Here is a 14,744-nt window from a genome sequence, read left to right on the forward strand (position 1 = left end):
GCTGTGCTGGCTCAGGAATTCTGGGAGTTGAAGTCCACGAGTCATAAAAGAGCCAAGGTTGCCTACCCCTGGTCTAGTGGTTAAGGCACCAAGTTAAAACCGGGAGACGGGGAGTTCTAGTCCCATCTTGGGCGTGAAAGCTGGCCGGGTGGCTTTGGGCCAATCACCAGGAGACCAGGAGTTCTAGTCCCGCCTTAGGCATGAAAGCCGGCTGGGTGCTTTTGAGACCACGCCAGGTGACCGTGAGTTGTAGTCCTGATTTAGAAATGAAAGCCAGCTGGGTGACTGTGGGCCAAACATGAGGAGTTCTACCTTCATGAAAGTCAACTGGGTGACTTTGGGTCAATCACCAGGAGACGGGGAGTTCTAGTCCAGCTTTCTTCGTGAAAGGCGGCTGGATGGCTTTGGGCCAATCACCGGGAGATGGGGAGTTCTAGTCCCACTTTAGCCATAAAAGCCAGGTAGGTGACTGGGCCAGTCACCAGGAGACGGTGAGTTCTAGTCCCGCCTTAGGCATGAAAGTCAGTTGGGTGAGTTTGGGCCAATCATCAGGAGACGGTGAGTTCTAGTCCTGCCTTACTGACTTTGGGTGACTTTGGGCCACTCCCTCTCAGCCCTGCCCACCTCACAGGTTTGTTGTGGGGAAAAGAGCAGGAAGAAACTGTGTTGGATAGGTTGCTTCCTTGCGTTATTTGCCAAATTCATAAAAGTGGGATACAAATAAATACATTTTGCAGCAATAAAGCAGAAGTCCGGTAGTCCTTGCGTTGTCTGTTGCCTGACCTGGTCTGCCACGAAAGGCCGAGGGTCTTTTGTGTTTTGCCAGGTCAGGGATGAATTCAGGTGCCCCACTGCTCCTAAGTGACTGGAAAACAGGATGATCTGGAAACGTGGGGCAGAAGCCCCCTTCAGGCTTGGTGGGCCAACGCTCCACCTGGCAGAAGATTACTGCCTGGTGCCCTTTTCATTTCGGATATGCATTTCTCAGCATCTCTCAGGAGAAGCAACTTCAATAGTGGCATAAGAGAGAGGGGGGAGGCACCAGGGGGCCCTGGGTTCAAGTGCTGCACCTCAGTTTCAAATCGTTCTCTTAAGAGTCTTTCCTTTTAAGCCGGGCGGTCCTTCAGTTGGCCGGCCTCAGATGGGGTAATGGATAACGTTGATAGAGTTCTCCAGATGTTGCATGTCCACAGGGTGTGGGGACATTGTGTGCATCAACACAATCAGCGTGACGGTTGTGACTGTGATTGGAGGCCCACCCTGGGCACAGTTGTCCCCTGTGCTGGCATCATTTGGGTGCCATTTTCCAGGCTTTTGAACAAGGTTTGGATGGTACTTTAATAATTCGCGATGTTTTTAGTTTCTGAATGAGTGCCTTGCAGCTGCTTAGTTGATATAGTGTATTTATTTTGCGTTTTCTTCACATTATGTTTTTAGTGCATTTGTTTTTAATGCAAACTGCCCAGAGGGCAGCTTTGACTGTCAGGTGGTTTAAAAAAAATTAATGAATGGTTTTTAAAAATATTTTTTTAAAAAAGTAGGCAGGGCTTCAAACGCATAGTGGCAAACACCGTCTTGAATTTTTTCACCCTTCCCAGATGGCTTCTGCAAAGCAGAACACAAGAGAGAATATTCATAACCAGGAACCTTGCAGTCTTTTCAGATCAAATTCTAAATCAATGTTTATTTGCTTCTTAATTTGACCTTGACGGACTCAGAAAAGGCACTTTGCATCCTAAAAACCCAAAACTAAACTCCAGATTAAACCAGGAGTCTGCCTTGCGGATTAAGCAAGAAGGGCCTCTGTCAAACGGTGCCGTGGAGAGATGCTCACCTTCGGCCTTCTGGCCGGCCAGCCCTCTCCTGCCCTCATCCAGGTGACTCCATTCCTTCCCTCTCCCCCACAATTTACAGAGCCCAAATAGTGCACTCCTTTTTAGAAGGGGGGAGGTTAAATCACATTTCTGTTGTTTTGCTGAGAATGCCGAAGGTTGTGGTAAGAGAAGAGTTGGAGGTCTTGACATAAGGGGGGGGGGCTTCCCTGCCCTGGCCAGTTCTGCTGGGGGGGGGTGTTGGCTGATGCTTTTAATCAGCAGGGCTAATGAGTTTCCCTCCTGATCTTTCAGCTCTCCTGTCGCCAGCCAGCTCGAGAATCCAAATAAAACTTCAGATTTATTCAGTTTCCTAAAATCTTAAAAGTTTATTCAATACACGGCGTGGTTCTGTCGAAGCAAAACTAACTGTGAGGTTCCCAGTTCATAGACTCAAACAACAGTTTTCCCAGCCAAACTCCCAATGTCATACGTAATCCATCTTAACGTTCCACTTTGTTATGGGAACCGTCTGCTTCAAATCCACACCTGTTCTGGGGTCCTTGACAAGGCTTCAGGCTCCCACAGTCTGCAGCTGAATGGAAGAAGCTTCATTTCTCCATCTACCCGCTTGAAAGTAATGCCTCCCACTCCCCTTTTTCTAAAGGCAAGTTGAAACACAGAGGCACGTAGCTGCTAAAGTTTCGGGCATCACATTTTCAATCTTTCGACCAACATTGTGTGCCTGATGCAATTGCTAATCTATATCTATATATCTATATGTGCATCTATATCTGGGGGAAAAAAAACCTTTCTCAGGCTTATAGGTGGTCTGTATCTTTCTCAAAGTTAGGTCCTTTATCCCGAGGCCGGGAAGTTTGAAGCTGCTTTCTCTCTCTGCTGCCTGTTACTTCCTTGCCATCATTGGCGGACCGACTGTTTCCTTGACTTTTTTTTTTGTTTTTTATGGGTTGAAAGTAACTTTGTATTATTATCTTTGACTTGGGTTGCAAGTCTTTGTTCATTTTGAGAATTTTGCTTTCCTGACTTCATCTTTGCAGATTCGGGTTATCTGCTGATACTCTGCCTTAGTTACGTGTCCCTCTTTCCAATTTTTGTACTTATCCTTTTGGTCTTTCAGTTTATCAGAAAGATCTTTGTGCAACCATGCTGGTGTGTTCTTAGATTTCTTGTTTTTCTTTTTCATTGGTATTGTGCTGGACTGGGCTTTTATGATCATGTTTTTTTAGAGTTTCCCAAGCTACTTGGCTTGTTTTCCCCTTTAGGATTTTCATCCATGGAATTCTCCCCAACCTCTCACTCTCTAAATTTGTTAAAATCAGTTCTTTGAAAGTTTAAGGCACTGGTTTGATTATGTTGTATTACTTGTGTCTGCGTTATATTGAATTTCAATATTACTATTCTATTCTATTCTGTTCTGTTGTTTCTTGTTCTATTCTGTTCTGTTCTATTCATTCCACTCTATTCTGTAGTCTGTTCTCTATTCTATTCTATCCATCATATCTATATCTGTCCCTCTGTCTCAGAGACACTGTCTGACTCTGTCTCTGTCTGTCTGTCTGTCTGTCTGTCTGTCTGTCTGTCTCATCTATCTATCTATCTATCTATCTATCTATCTATCTATCTATCTATCTATCATCTATCCATCCATCCATCCATCCATCCATCCATCCATCCATCTATCTATCTATCTTATCTATCATCTATCTATCTATTTATCATCTATCTATCATCTATCTATCTATCTATAGATGATAGACAGAGAGATAGAGATACAGACATAAAGGGCAGATGATTGGATGGATGGATGGATGGATGGATGGATAGACGGACGGACGGACAGACAGACAGACAGATAAATAGAGATAGAGATACAGACATAAAGGGTAGATGATTGGAGAGAGAGAGAGAGAGAGAGAGAGAGAGAGAGAGATATCTATGTAATCAATGGACCCATTCTGCAGAGGTATTTGGAATCCAAATACAGGTGGCTCTCGGATTAGGACAATCCACTTAGTGACCATTCGTAGTTACCATGGACACGTCCCCCGAAAAAGTACTTACAACTCAGTTCCAAAGTTTCTTTAAAGTGCCCAAGATAAAGTCCCGCAACCAGCCCTCCTTTGCCACTGTCTGCAGAATCTCTCGCTCCCCTGACCCCAACTGACGATGTTTTTGCTCAAAACCAGGGTTCACTTCTGGGTTTCGGCACACATGCCCCTTCAACGAACAATCGGTTCATTTAACGACCCCTGCAGAAAAGGATTATAAAATCGGGCTCAATCCCATGACGTTCTGCTTTACAGCCATCCCTTTATGGCCGTTAAGTCGAGGACAATCTGTCCTTTCCATCCTTTATCCCGCCCTTTCTCAAACCTTTAATGACTAGCTGGGGGATTCTGGGAGTTGAAGTTCCACCGTTTTGAGAAACACCAAACAGTTGGGAGCTGATCAGGAATGCAAATCCTTGAGGGACCAGCAGAGGGCAGCAAAAGCTGCTGCAAAGCTCCCCTCTGCTGCCTCCTAAAGGAATTCGGAGTTTTGCAACTTAAGATTTTTTTGGGGGGGGGGGGGAACAACCTCACACACCCCCAGCCTTGAACCAGGGGAGAAAAAGCACCCCTAGTTTTTTCCGAAAACAGGCTTGCGAATTTTGCAGATCCAAGGATGCTCGTGCCCCTGTCTTTTAATAATAATAATAATAATGATAAAGTTGGAAGGGACCTCGGAGGTCATCTAGTCCAACCTCCTGCTCAGGCAGGAAACCCTATACCATTTCAGACAAATGGCTGTCCGGTCTCTTCTTAAAAACCTCCAGTGTTGGAGCATTCAGAGCTTCTGGAGGCAGGTTGTTCCACTGGTTAATTGTTCTCACTGTCAGGAAGTTTCTCCTTAGTTCTAGATTGCTTCTCTCCTTGCTCAGTTTCCATCCGTTGCTTCTTGTCCTGCCTTCAGGTGCTTTGGAGAATAGCTTGACTCCCTCTTCTTTGGGGCAGCCCCTGAGACACTGCAAGGCTGCTATCATGTCCCCCCTCGTCCTTCTCTTCATTAAACTAGACATACCCAATTCCAGCAGCCGTTCCTTATATGTTTTAGCCTCCAGTCCCCTGATCATCTTTGTTGCTCTTCTCTGCACTCTTTCTAGAGTCTCAACATGTTTTTCTTAGCAAAGAACGGATCACATTTCTCCCTGCACAAATTCCTAAGGGATTATGTCTTTTCGGTGGCTGTTTTATTTAAAGATTTCGGCTAGATCCCGGGCAGATTAAAAAAACAAAAGGAAGAAGGAAGAAGAACATTTGCTAATCCAGGTCAGACTAGCTGGGGGGGGGGGGGAAGGAGGAACAGTCTCTGGATAAAAGGGCTTAGCAAAAAAAAAAAGGGGGGGGGTGTCCCTGGAGAAATACCCCACCCCAGAAACCCCAAGACATGCTGGACTTCAACTCCCAGAATTCCTCTGGGGCTTGGAGTCCTGCACTTCTCGGGAAAAGTGGGGAATCCAACAGTTCAAAAGCAGTTTTTCTGCCCAGATGGGGTCAAAAAAGTCAAGATGGCAGCCAGACAAATGAAAACGAGGCGGGGATCTGACCGCACGATGCCAGGGGGACTTTATTTTGACTTTTCTGACTCCTCCAGCAGCCAAAGGACTTTTGGGAACCCCAAACCAGCAGCAGCGTATCCAAAGGCTGACGTTCAGAGGTAGACTGTTACTAAATATGGAGGCTCTGTTCAGCTTCCTCCTCCCATATGTGCGTAAAAGCTGGATTGGAATTACTCCAGCATCCCCTTGCTTGCAAAATTAAACCGGGGCCACCGTTTCTCAACCTTGCCAACTTGAAGATGCGTGGACTTCAACTCCCAGAATTCCCCAGCCAGCCATGGGAGTTGAAGTCCAGGCATCTTCAGGCTGCCAAGCTTGAGAAAACTTGAACCTAAAAGTTCAAAGCTAGGAATTTTATCCCAAATCAGAATAACGCTAATCCTCAAGAAATAAATAAAAGCAGAAAAAAGATAACAAGCCCCTAGGTCAACAAGCTGTGGCTAAATGTCGCAGCAGAATGTGTAAACCCACATTCCGTGTGAGTCTCTTCTAATATTCCAGCCAAATATCTGTTTCTTCGCACCCTTTATTTGTCCGGATGTGTTTCCCGCCCTCTTGTGAATGGGGTTGACTTTCTCCTCCTTTGGTTAACACTCAGAAAAGCACAAAATCCCCAAGGATTGTTTTTCATGACCAAAAAATAAAATAAAATCAGAAATATTAATAATACGGTATAACAGAATAACAGAACTGGTTCTAGTCCAGCCTGACTGTCCAGTCTCTTCTTAAAAACCTCCAGTGATGGAGCGCCCACAACTTCATGTCATTCCTCTGATTAATTACCAGAATGACAGAGATGGAAGGGAGCTTGGAGGTCATCTAGTCCGACCCCCTGCTCAAGCAGGAGACCCTCTACCATTTCAGACAGTCTCTTCTTGAAAACCTCCAGTGATGGGGCACCCACAGCTTATGGTGGCAAGCTGTTCCACTGGTTAATAGTCCTCACTGTCAGGAAATTTCTCCTTAGTTCCAGGTTGCTTCTCTCCTTGATCCGTTTCCATCCGTTGTTTCTTGTCCTGCCTTCAGGCACTTTGGAGAATAAGTCGGCCCCCTCCTCTTTGTGGCAGCCCCCTAATAGTTCCGTAATAAGGTGACTCTGGGCAATGGTCATGTAGCCCAATTCAATGAATAGACTAGACTAGACTAGACTAGACTAGACTAGACTAGACTAGACTAGAATAGAATAGAATAGAGCTGGAAGAGACCTTGGAGGTCTTCTAGTCCAGCCCCCTGCTCAAGCAGGAGACCCTATGCCAGTGATGGAGAACCTTTTAGAGACCGAGTGCCCAAACTGCAACCCAAAACCCACTTATGCATCGTCGGGTGCTGGGTGGGCGTGGCCCACTGGGTGGGTGTGGCTGCTGTGGTAACGGCAGACTGGGTGGGACTAAAATGTTCAATCAATTCCAACTTTGCGAGATCTTTTTGTTTTCCCGCGAGGTTGAAATTGACTGATTGATTGAACCTTTTTTTTTTTTTTTGCACACGGTGGCGGAGGCCTAAACGAAAAGGTTTATAAAACCCAGCTGAAGGCCTAGGACTGGGGCGACGGCGCGCGTGCCCACAGAGAGGGCTCTGCGTGCCGCCTCTGGCACCCGTGCCATAGGTTCGCCACCACTGACCTATGCCATCTCAGACAGGTGACTGTCCAGTCTCTTCTTAAAAAACCCCAGTGTTGGAGCGCCCACGATTTAAGGACCGGAGGCTGAAGGAGCTCTGAGTAGGACAGCAGGAAGGCTACCGGCTCCTCTTCCTGCCATGTAAATCCAGCCCCTCCCGCAGCCTCCAATGGTATCGGCCTCTTTTGCTGCAGCGTCACACCAGGCCGGCTGGCCGGCTTATGGATCCCACTTCCTCCTCTCTGACCACTGAGCGCCCCGCTCTCTCTCTCTCTCCTTTCCAGGCTCCAGAATGTTCCTCGGCAAGCCGGAGGGGGAGCCGAGCGAGCTGCGGAGGAGCGTGGAGGAGGCCAGCGGCACGCCGGAGCCGCTGGATGAGGAGCTCTCCAAGAAGAAGCACCGGCGCAACCGGACCACCTTCACCACCTACCAGCTGCACGAGTTGGAGAGGGCCTTTGAGAAGTCCCACTACCCCGACGTCTACAGCCGGGAGGAGCTGGCCATGAAGGTCAACCTGCCGGAGGTTCGGGTTCAGGTAAGCAGGGCGCGGTGGGCTTGGGCGAGGAAACAAGCCAAGATTAGACCCAGGATTTCAGGAGCACCAGGCTGAGATGGTGCTACCGGTCGTCCTCGGTGTACGGCCGTTTCTTTAACAACCGCTCCGAGCTGCAACGGCTCTGGGGAATAAAAAAGGTGACTTACGACCGGTCCTAGTAATTACGACCGTCGCAGCGCCCTCGCGATGGTGGGATCCGAATTCGCCCCCTTGGCAACCGCCACGCGCTTCTGATGGTTGCAGCATCCCGGGGATCCCGCAATCGACCAGCAAAGTAAAATGAGGGGAAGAGGGACTTGTTTAACAACTTAACTTAACAACTGCAGTGAGGTTCGCTTAGCAAAAAAAAAATAATGTTGTAAATAGGACATTTCACAATCGCTTTGCTTAGCAGGGAAAAATTCTGGTTCCAGTTGTGGCTACTTAATATTTGGGTGGAAGATTATAGGAGTAAGACCTCGCCTAGTCTAGGGCCAAGCCTCGTAGCCAACTTCCCTGCATGTAGAAATCTAAAATGTCAAGGAGGAAACACAAAACGTACTTCTGTGAGCTACAAATTCTTGTTCTTCCTCAATCGGGAGCATTCAGACGTGAGAAACGACCCCAAAAGTGCTTTTTTTCAGGAGGAAACTGGACATTCTTGTTTTTTCCTTTGAAGACGTTTCGTTTCTCATCCCAGAAGCTTCTTCAGCTCTGACCGTATGGTGGGGAAAGGAAGGATTTATACTCCATGCAGACAGCTGGTTATTTGCAGTCTTGTAGAGTTGTTGAGGCCACTTGGAGGTTTGTCTGCATCCTCACCTAAGTCATGCAAATGGGTGTGGAGCCTCCTTGGAGCTGCGGAAAGGACGGTGTTGTAGACTGGAGGTAGGTGGTGTCGTATCCTCCCCCTCTGCTGAGAGAGGGCTCAACGGCCAACACAACATACGTGCACACTTCAAACCCACGAATACACCAAGGCAAAAGCTGGTCCACCCCAAGGAGGAAACACCCAGACACAAACTGAGCAACGTGGTGTGTGCAGTACAGTGCAGGGAGCTGTGGGTAGATCTCTGCATTGGGGAAACAAAACGACCACTTCACAAGCGCTGGGCGCAACGGAGGAGAACCAACCCATCAGGAGCAGAGTCAGCCGTCCGTCTGCATTTGAAAGACAACGTCCGCTCTTTCGAGGACGGGAAAGTCCACATTTTGGACAGAGAGGACCGCTGTCTTGAGAGAGGGGTCCAAGAGGGCATCTAGGTCCAAATTGAACAACCCTCTCTCTCAACAAATGAGGAGGGATACGACATTGTCTACCTGCAGTCTACAACACAGTCCCTTCAGCAGTTCCAAGAAGGCTCCACACCCATTTGCACCACTCAGGTGAGTCTGAAGACACAGACAATCCTCCAGGTGGCCTCAACGACTATCTGCAAGGAGTCTAAATCCTTCCCTTCCCCACCATCCAGTCAGAGCTGAAGAAGCTTTTTGGATGAGAAGCGAAACGTCTTCAAAGAAAAAACAAGAAATTCCAGTTGCCTCCTGAAAAAAATCACCTTTGGGACCACCGTGATCTGGATGATGGAGACTCTCCAGAGACACGAGAAACAATTTTGTACTTAAGTTACAGCAAGGCTGTGCTCCTGCCTCGCAATTGACAAAGTCAGTCTCCCGCTTAGTGACTAGATGACACCATTTATTTTTCTACGGCTATTCGTCTCAACAAAGGGACTCTTAGCATCTAACTAACTAACAACAACCAATCAACAGAAAAATGAGTACAGAACGATCAGGTGAGATAAGAACAAACTATTCTCAAGCCAGCCATGGTTCGTACCATGTCCTATGGTTGGTTGTTTTTGATCCTGATTAGTTGTGTTTTTCCTATGGAAGGGCACCCCCCCAAAAAAGTAGACTTTATTTCCCACAATTCCCTAACCAGCTGGGTGTCTGATAGAGATTCTGGACATCGAAATTCACCTTCTCGGCTCTGTTTATTTTCCTGCCTGCCTACCTGCCTCGTAGCGATTTCATAATATTAGTGGAAGTCATTGGCTTGTGATGGATGAGCATACAAATTGTTTAAAATCAATATTACTAAAATAATACTAAGCAAAGGAGAGGAATAAAGGGATATCAGTGAATTCAAATACACCCAATTACTAAACACAAGCAGCTGTGACCATAAAAGGATAGTAGTGGGTTACCACTATAGGTATTCGTAATAAAAAAGTTGGTGAACTAAACCCTTTCAGTAACAATATCGGTAGTCCTTGACTTACGACCATAATTGAGCCCAGAATTTCTGTGAGATAGTTGTTAAGTGAGTTTTGCCCCATTTTACGACTTTTCTTGCCAACACCATTGGCAAGAAACATGAGTTATTAAGTTGATAACAGTTAAGTGAATTCAGTTTCCTATTGATTTTGCTTGTCAGTAGGTTGTAAAAGGGGATCACGTGACCCCGGAATACGGCGACCGTCATAAATATGAGTCAGTTGCCAAGTGCCTGAGTTTTGATCACGTGACTACAGGGAGGCTGCAACGGTCGTAAGTGTGAAAACGGCCTTAAGTCACTTCGATTTCAGTGCCGTTGCAATGTCAAACGGGTGCTAAAGGCAGGTTATAGGTCAAGGATTACCTGTAACAGAACCAGACACAAACTGGCCGGGGGATTCTGGGAATTGAAGTCCACGCATACTAGACTTATCCCGGTTGAGAAACACTCCCTTGGGAAAATGTTCAGGAGATGAATTAGCAAGTGCTCCTACTGTCTCCCCTAGGTGAGGGGTCTCCATCCGTGGCCATTTTAAGACTTGTGGACTTCAACTCCCAGAATTCTTCAGCCAGCCAACCAGGGAATTCTGGGAGTTGAAGTCCACATGTCTTTCAGCTGGGGAATTCTGGGAATTGAAGTCCACAATTCTTCTGGCTGGGGAATTCTGGGAGTTGAAGTCCTCAAGTCTTCCGGCTGGGGAATTCTGGGAATTGAAGTCCACAATTCTTCTGGCTGGGGAATTCTGGGAGTAGAAGTCCACAATTCTTCCAGCTGGGGAATTCTGGGAGTTGAAGTCCACAATTCTTCCGGCTGGGGAATTCTGGGAGTTGAAGTCCACAATTCTTTTGGCTGGGGAATTCTGGGTGTAGAAGTCCATAATTCTTCCGGCTGGGGAATTCTGGGAGTTGAAGTCCACAAGTCTTAAAGTGGCCAAGTGGGAAAGACCCCTGAATATGTAAATGTTGTTTCTCATTCCTCTTGGGGGGGGCACTCTTTTCACAGGTTTGGTTCCAGAATCGGCGCGCCAAATGGCGCCGTCAGGAGAAGATGGAAGCCACCGCCATGAAGCTTCACGACACCCCCGTGCTGTCCTTCAGCAGGCCCCCGATGGCGGCCAACATGGGGCCGATCGGCAACTCTCTCCCCTTAGACCCGTGGCTGACCTCGCCCATCTCCAGCGCCACCACCATGCACAGCCTGACGGGGTTGATGGGGCCCAGCCAGGCCCTCCAGCCCACCTACCCAGCCCACGCCTTCCTCAATAACCCCCCCGCCCTGCCCCAGAGCATGCAACCCATGGCGCCTATGGCCTACCAGTGCGCCACAACTTTTGTGGACAAGTACCCCTTGGAGGACCTCGACCAGCGGAACTCCAGCATCGCGTCGCTGCGCATGAAAGCGAAGGAGCACATCCAGACCATAGACAAAACCTGGCAGCCCATTTGATGGCGGGTCAGGCCGCCTTGCCGTAGTAAAACACCAACCAGGCTGAGCGGGACCCTAGGAGACTCTCTTACGATCCCTCCCCCCTCCTCGGTCAAGATGTCGCTTAGTTTCTCGTGCGATCTGGGGGGTGGGGCGGTGAGCAACCACCGCGGAAAGGGAGAGGCTCTCCGATTCCATTTCACAGACCTCAGCTATAAAGTGGATTGACGCCAGGGAACACGCTAGACGCAGCGTTCGCAAGGGAAGATGCTTTCGTTCACACCAGATTGGTGGCAGAAGTGGTATCCGCCAGCAAGAATTCTGCACGGCGCGTTTGTCCTTGCGGGACTGCTGAAGTTGTTGTTACAGGCAGGTGTAGAATTTGGCAGGGAATCTCTGCAGGCCTCGAAAATCTCCTTCCAAACCAAATGCAAATTGTGGAGGGACCTCAAAGGTTTTCTGTTCTTTTGTTTTTTGTTCTTTTTCTACCGAATGCCAGCTGGGAGGGTGGAATGTGGGCAAAATTGCACCATTTCAGAACGGGCGCGCAAGGCTTTTTTTAGGGAGAGAGCAGCTTTCTGCTCCATCCGCTGCTATGTTTTGCTTATTTTGGTTTTTCTCCCACAATTTTGTTCCACCTTAATTTAGCATCTACTACAAATGGTCCTTGAGTTACAATCATTCTCTTAGTGGCCGTCGGAAGTTATAACGGCGCTGAAAAAAAGTAACTTACAACCGTTTTTCACACTTAGCGACCGTTGCAGCACCAAAATTCATGGATAGGTGATCAAAATTCCGATGCTTGGCAACTGACTTATAGTTATGACGGTTGCAGAATCCCCGGGATCACCCGATTCCCCCTTTTGGGACCTTCTAATATACCGAGTCAATGGGGGAAGCCATACTCACTTAGCAGCCATGCAGTGATTCACTTAGTAACTGTAGCAAGAAAGATCGTAAAAGGGGGTAAAACTCACTTAACAATTCTCTCGCTTAGGAACAGAAACGTTGGGCTCCATTGTGGTCGTAAGCCGAGGACTGCCTGTGTAGGATGGGATTTCCAGGCTGGCCGGATTAAAAACCAGCAAGATGAAAAACCAGAAAAAAAACTGGTGCTTCTCAGTCATCCATAGTTGTCCCAAAGATGCAACTGGACTTTCTTGTTTTGATTTGGGAAAAAAACCAAAAATAAGCCAAAAACTCGTGAAAAAGCATCTTTGGGACAAAAATAAAAAAAACCCGTGGACTCTTCTCAGGGTTATTGTCACCGTCATTGTCGTTGTGAGGAAACACCCCTGGTCAGAACAGCAAAAAGCAAAGTTTACATAAAGTTAAAATAAAAAAGACGCACATCTTAAACCCGCCAGCAAATTCAAGAAGAAGTACGATCCGTGCCGTCGTCGTTCAAAACAAGACAGAGCGGGTATCTTTCCGCCTCGTCTGCCACTCCCTGCGGGATCCCTGACCGGAAAAGGACCAGTGGGATCGGCCAAAAGGATCCCTGGCTCAAAAGATCCACCGGGATCCGTGTAAGGCTGGCGAGTCAGAAGGGAAAGCAGACGGGAGAAGGCCGTTCGCCCCGTGGGAGACACGGACGCTGACCGTGGGAGGAGGGCTTGGGGGCCTCGGGCGGGCTTCCTTCCCAGTGGAGGGCTCAGCCAGAGGAGCTTTGGGGATCCCAAAGCCATTCCCCAAATTATGGCTTTAATCCCGGAGTGATATCTGAGCAGGGCTGGGTCCACCGAGAATAAAGCGAGGGAGAGCATTGGTTTTCCGAACAGGTGTGCTTGGTGATGTTTGCACTGGGGTATCCGGAGGGGTGTGCCCTGATCTGCAAAGCCCCACCCTTTTTTGTGCACCTGGGTACATCCTCTGGGCCCCCCCCCAAAGACCCAGGCTGGAATAGAATAGAATAGAATAGAATAGAATAGAATAGAATAGAATAGAATAGAACAGAATGCAGAATAGAATAGAATGCAAAACAGAACAGAATAAAATAGAATGCAGAACGGAACAGAATGCAGAATAGAATAGAATAGAATAATAGAATAGAATAGAATAGAATAGAATAGAATAGAATAGAATAGAACAGAATGCAGAATAGAATAGAATGCAAAACAGAACAGAACAGAATAGAATAGAATGCAGAACGGAACAGAATGCAGAATAGAATAGAATAGAATAGAATAGAATAGAATAATAGAATAGAATAGAATAGAATAGAATAGAATAGAATAGAACAGAATGCAGAATAGAATAGAATGCAGAACAGAACAGAATAGAACAGAATGCAGAACGGAACAGAATGCAGAATAGAATAGAATGCAGAATAGAACAGAATAGAATAGAGCTGGAAGGGACCTTGGAGGTCTTCTAGTCTATGCAATGGGTGTGGCCACCCTCTTGATTGTCTTGATGGTCCTGGCTGGACTACGCAACCAAAACTGGCTGCTGCATAAACCTCTGAGTCGAGGGGCTTCTAGAAACCCCTGACAGATCTCAGACTGGATCCATTTGGCTGCTATACAGGCAGTCCTCCAGTTACGACAGTTTGTTTAGTGACCATTCAAAGTTTCAGCAGACCACCCTGGAGCTGTGGATGACACCGTTCCAGAGCCCCTATGGCTCCCCCCCTTTTCCCTCTGCAGTCACGTGGCCTTGAGGACCGATTGCAGCATCCCGCAGCCAGGTGACCGCAACTGTCAATGCGTTTGCCAAGAAAAAAAAAGGCATTGTCAGAGTATGCACAGTTTTATTGCGCTGAGATAACCCCAGGAGTAAACACAGTAAACAGTGGTTTGTATTAAATGGTGGTTTATCTTACACTATCTACAATCATACACCAGGAACAATATACATGCACGTGCTAATACAGCAGGATCCAAACAACCACAATTACAGCAGGAAACAGAAGAGAAAAAAGCACAGCAGCAGAGCTCTTAAAGGGACACAGACCCTGCTGGCTCTTAAAGGGACACAGACCCTGCTGAGTCATTCCCATCATTGCATCATACATCTCACATTATACAAGCTGGTTAGCTGTTCAGCTATTACCTTGACAGGCATTTACGTTCCGGTTTCTGGGGGGGGGAACCAACACCCCAAAGCAAACAATGGATTTACTTTAGGACTGTGTGTATATATAACCTCAGTCCTCGCTCATCCAACCCTCTGGGCATGTAGTTTGCTACCCCAGGCCTCTCTGTGCAAATAGAATAGAATAACAAGAGTTGAAAGGGACCTTGGAGGTCCTCTAGTCCAACCCCCTGCTCAAGGTAGGAGACCCTATACCATTTCAAACAGGTGGCTGTCCAGTCTCTTCTTAAAAACTTCCAGTGTTGGAGAATCCACAAACATAGAACAGACAATAACAGACTTGGAAGGGACCGTGGAGGTCATCTAGTCCAACTCCCTGCTCAAGCTGTCCAGTCTCTTCTTGAAAACCTCCAGT

The 14,744-nt window shown here is 47.4% G+C and overlaps 1 protein-coding gene across 1 annotated transcript; it reads left to right on the top strand.

Moving 5' to 3' along the window:
* The first annotated feature begins 7,344 nt into the window (after nucleotides 1-7,344).
* Nucleotides 7,345-11,314, top strand: LOC107289735 (retinal homeobox protein Rx1-like). Its single transcript, XM_015818537.1, has 2 exons — nucleotides 7,345-7,587; nucleotides 10,871-11,314. Exons 1-2 carry the CDS (start codon nucleotides 7,345-7,347, stop codon nucleotides 11,312-11,314), a joined length of 687 nt encoding a protein of 228 aa, XP_015674023.1.
* The last annotated feature ends 3,430 nt before the right edge of the window (nucleotides 11,315-14,744 follow it).

Source organism: Protobothrops mucrosquamatus, unplaced genomic scaffold, assembly GCF_001527695.2.
Source record: "Protobothrops mucrosquamatus isolate PMUCROS unplaced genomic scaffold, P.Mucros_1.0 scaffold760, whole genome shotgun sequence".
In the NCBI taxonomy this organism is placed as follows: domain Eukaryota; kingdom Metazoa; phylum Chordata; class Lepidosauria; order Squamata; family Viperidae; genus Protobothrops; species Protobothrops mucrosquamatus.

Bases quoted from the DNA above. Each gene is read 5' to 3' on its own strand.
- LOC107289735 (XM_015818537.1), top strand. From the start codon at position 7,345: ATGTTCCTCGGCAAGCCGGAGGGGGAGCCGAGCGAGCTGCGGAGGAGC. The intron at 7,588-10,870 runs GTAAGCAGGGCG...CTCTTTTCACAG, and splicing joins TGCCGGAGGTTCGGGTTCAG to GTTTGGTTCCAGAATCGGCG.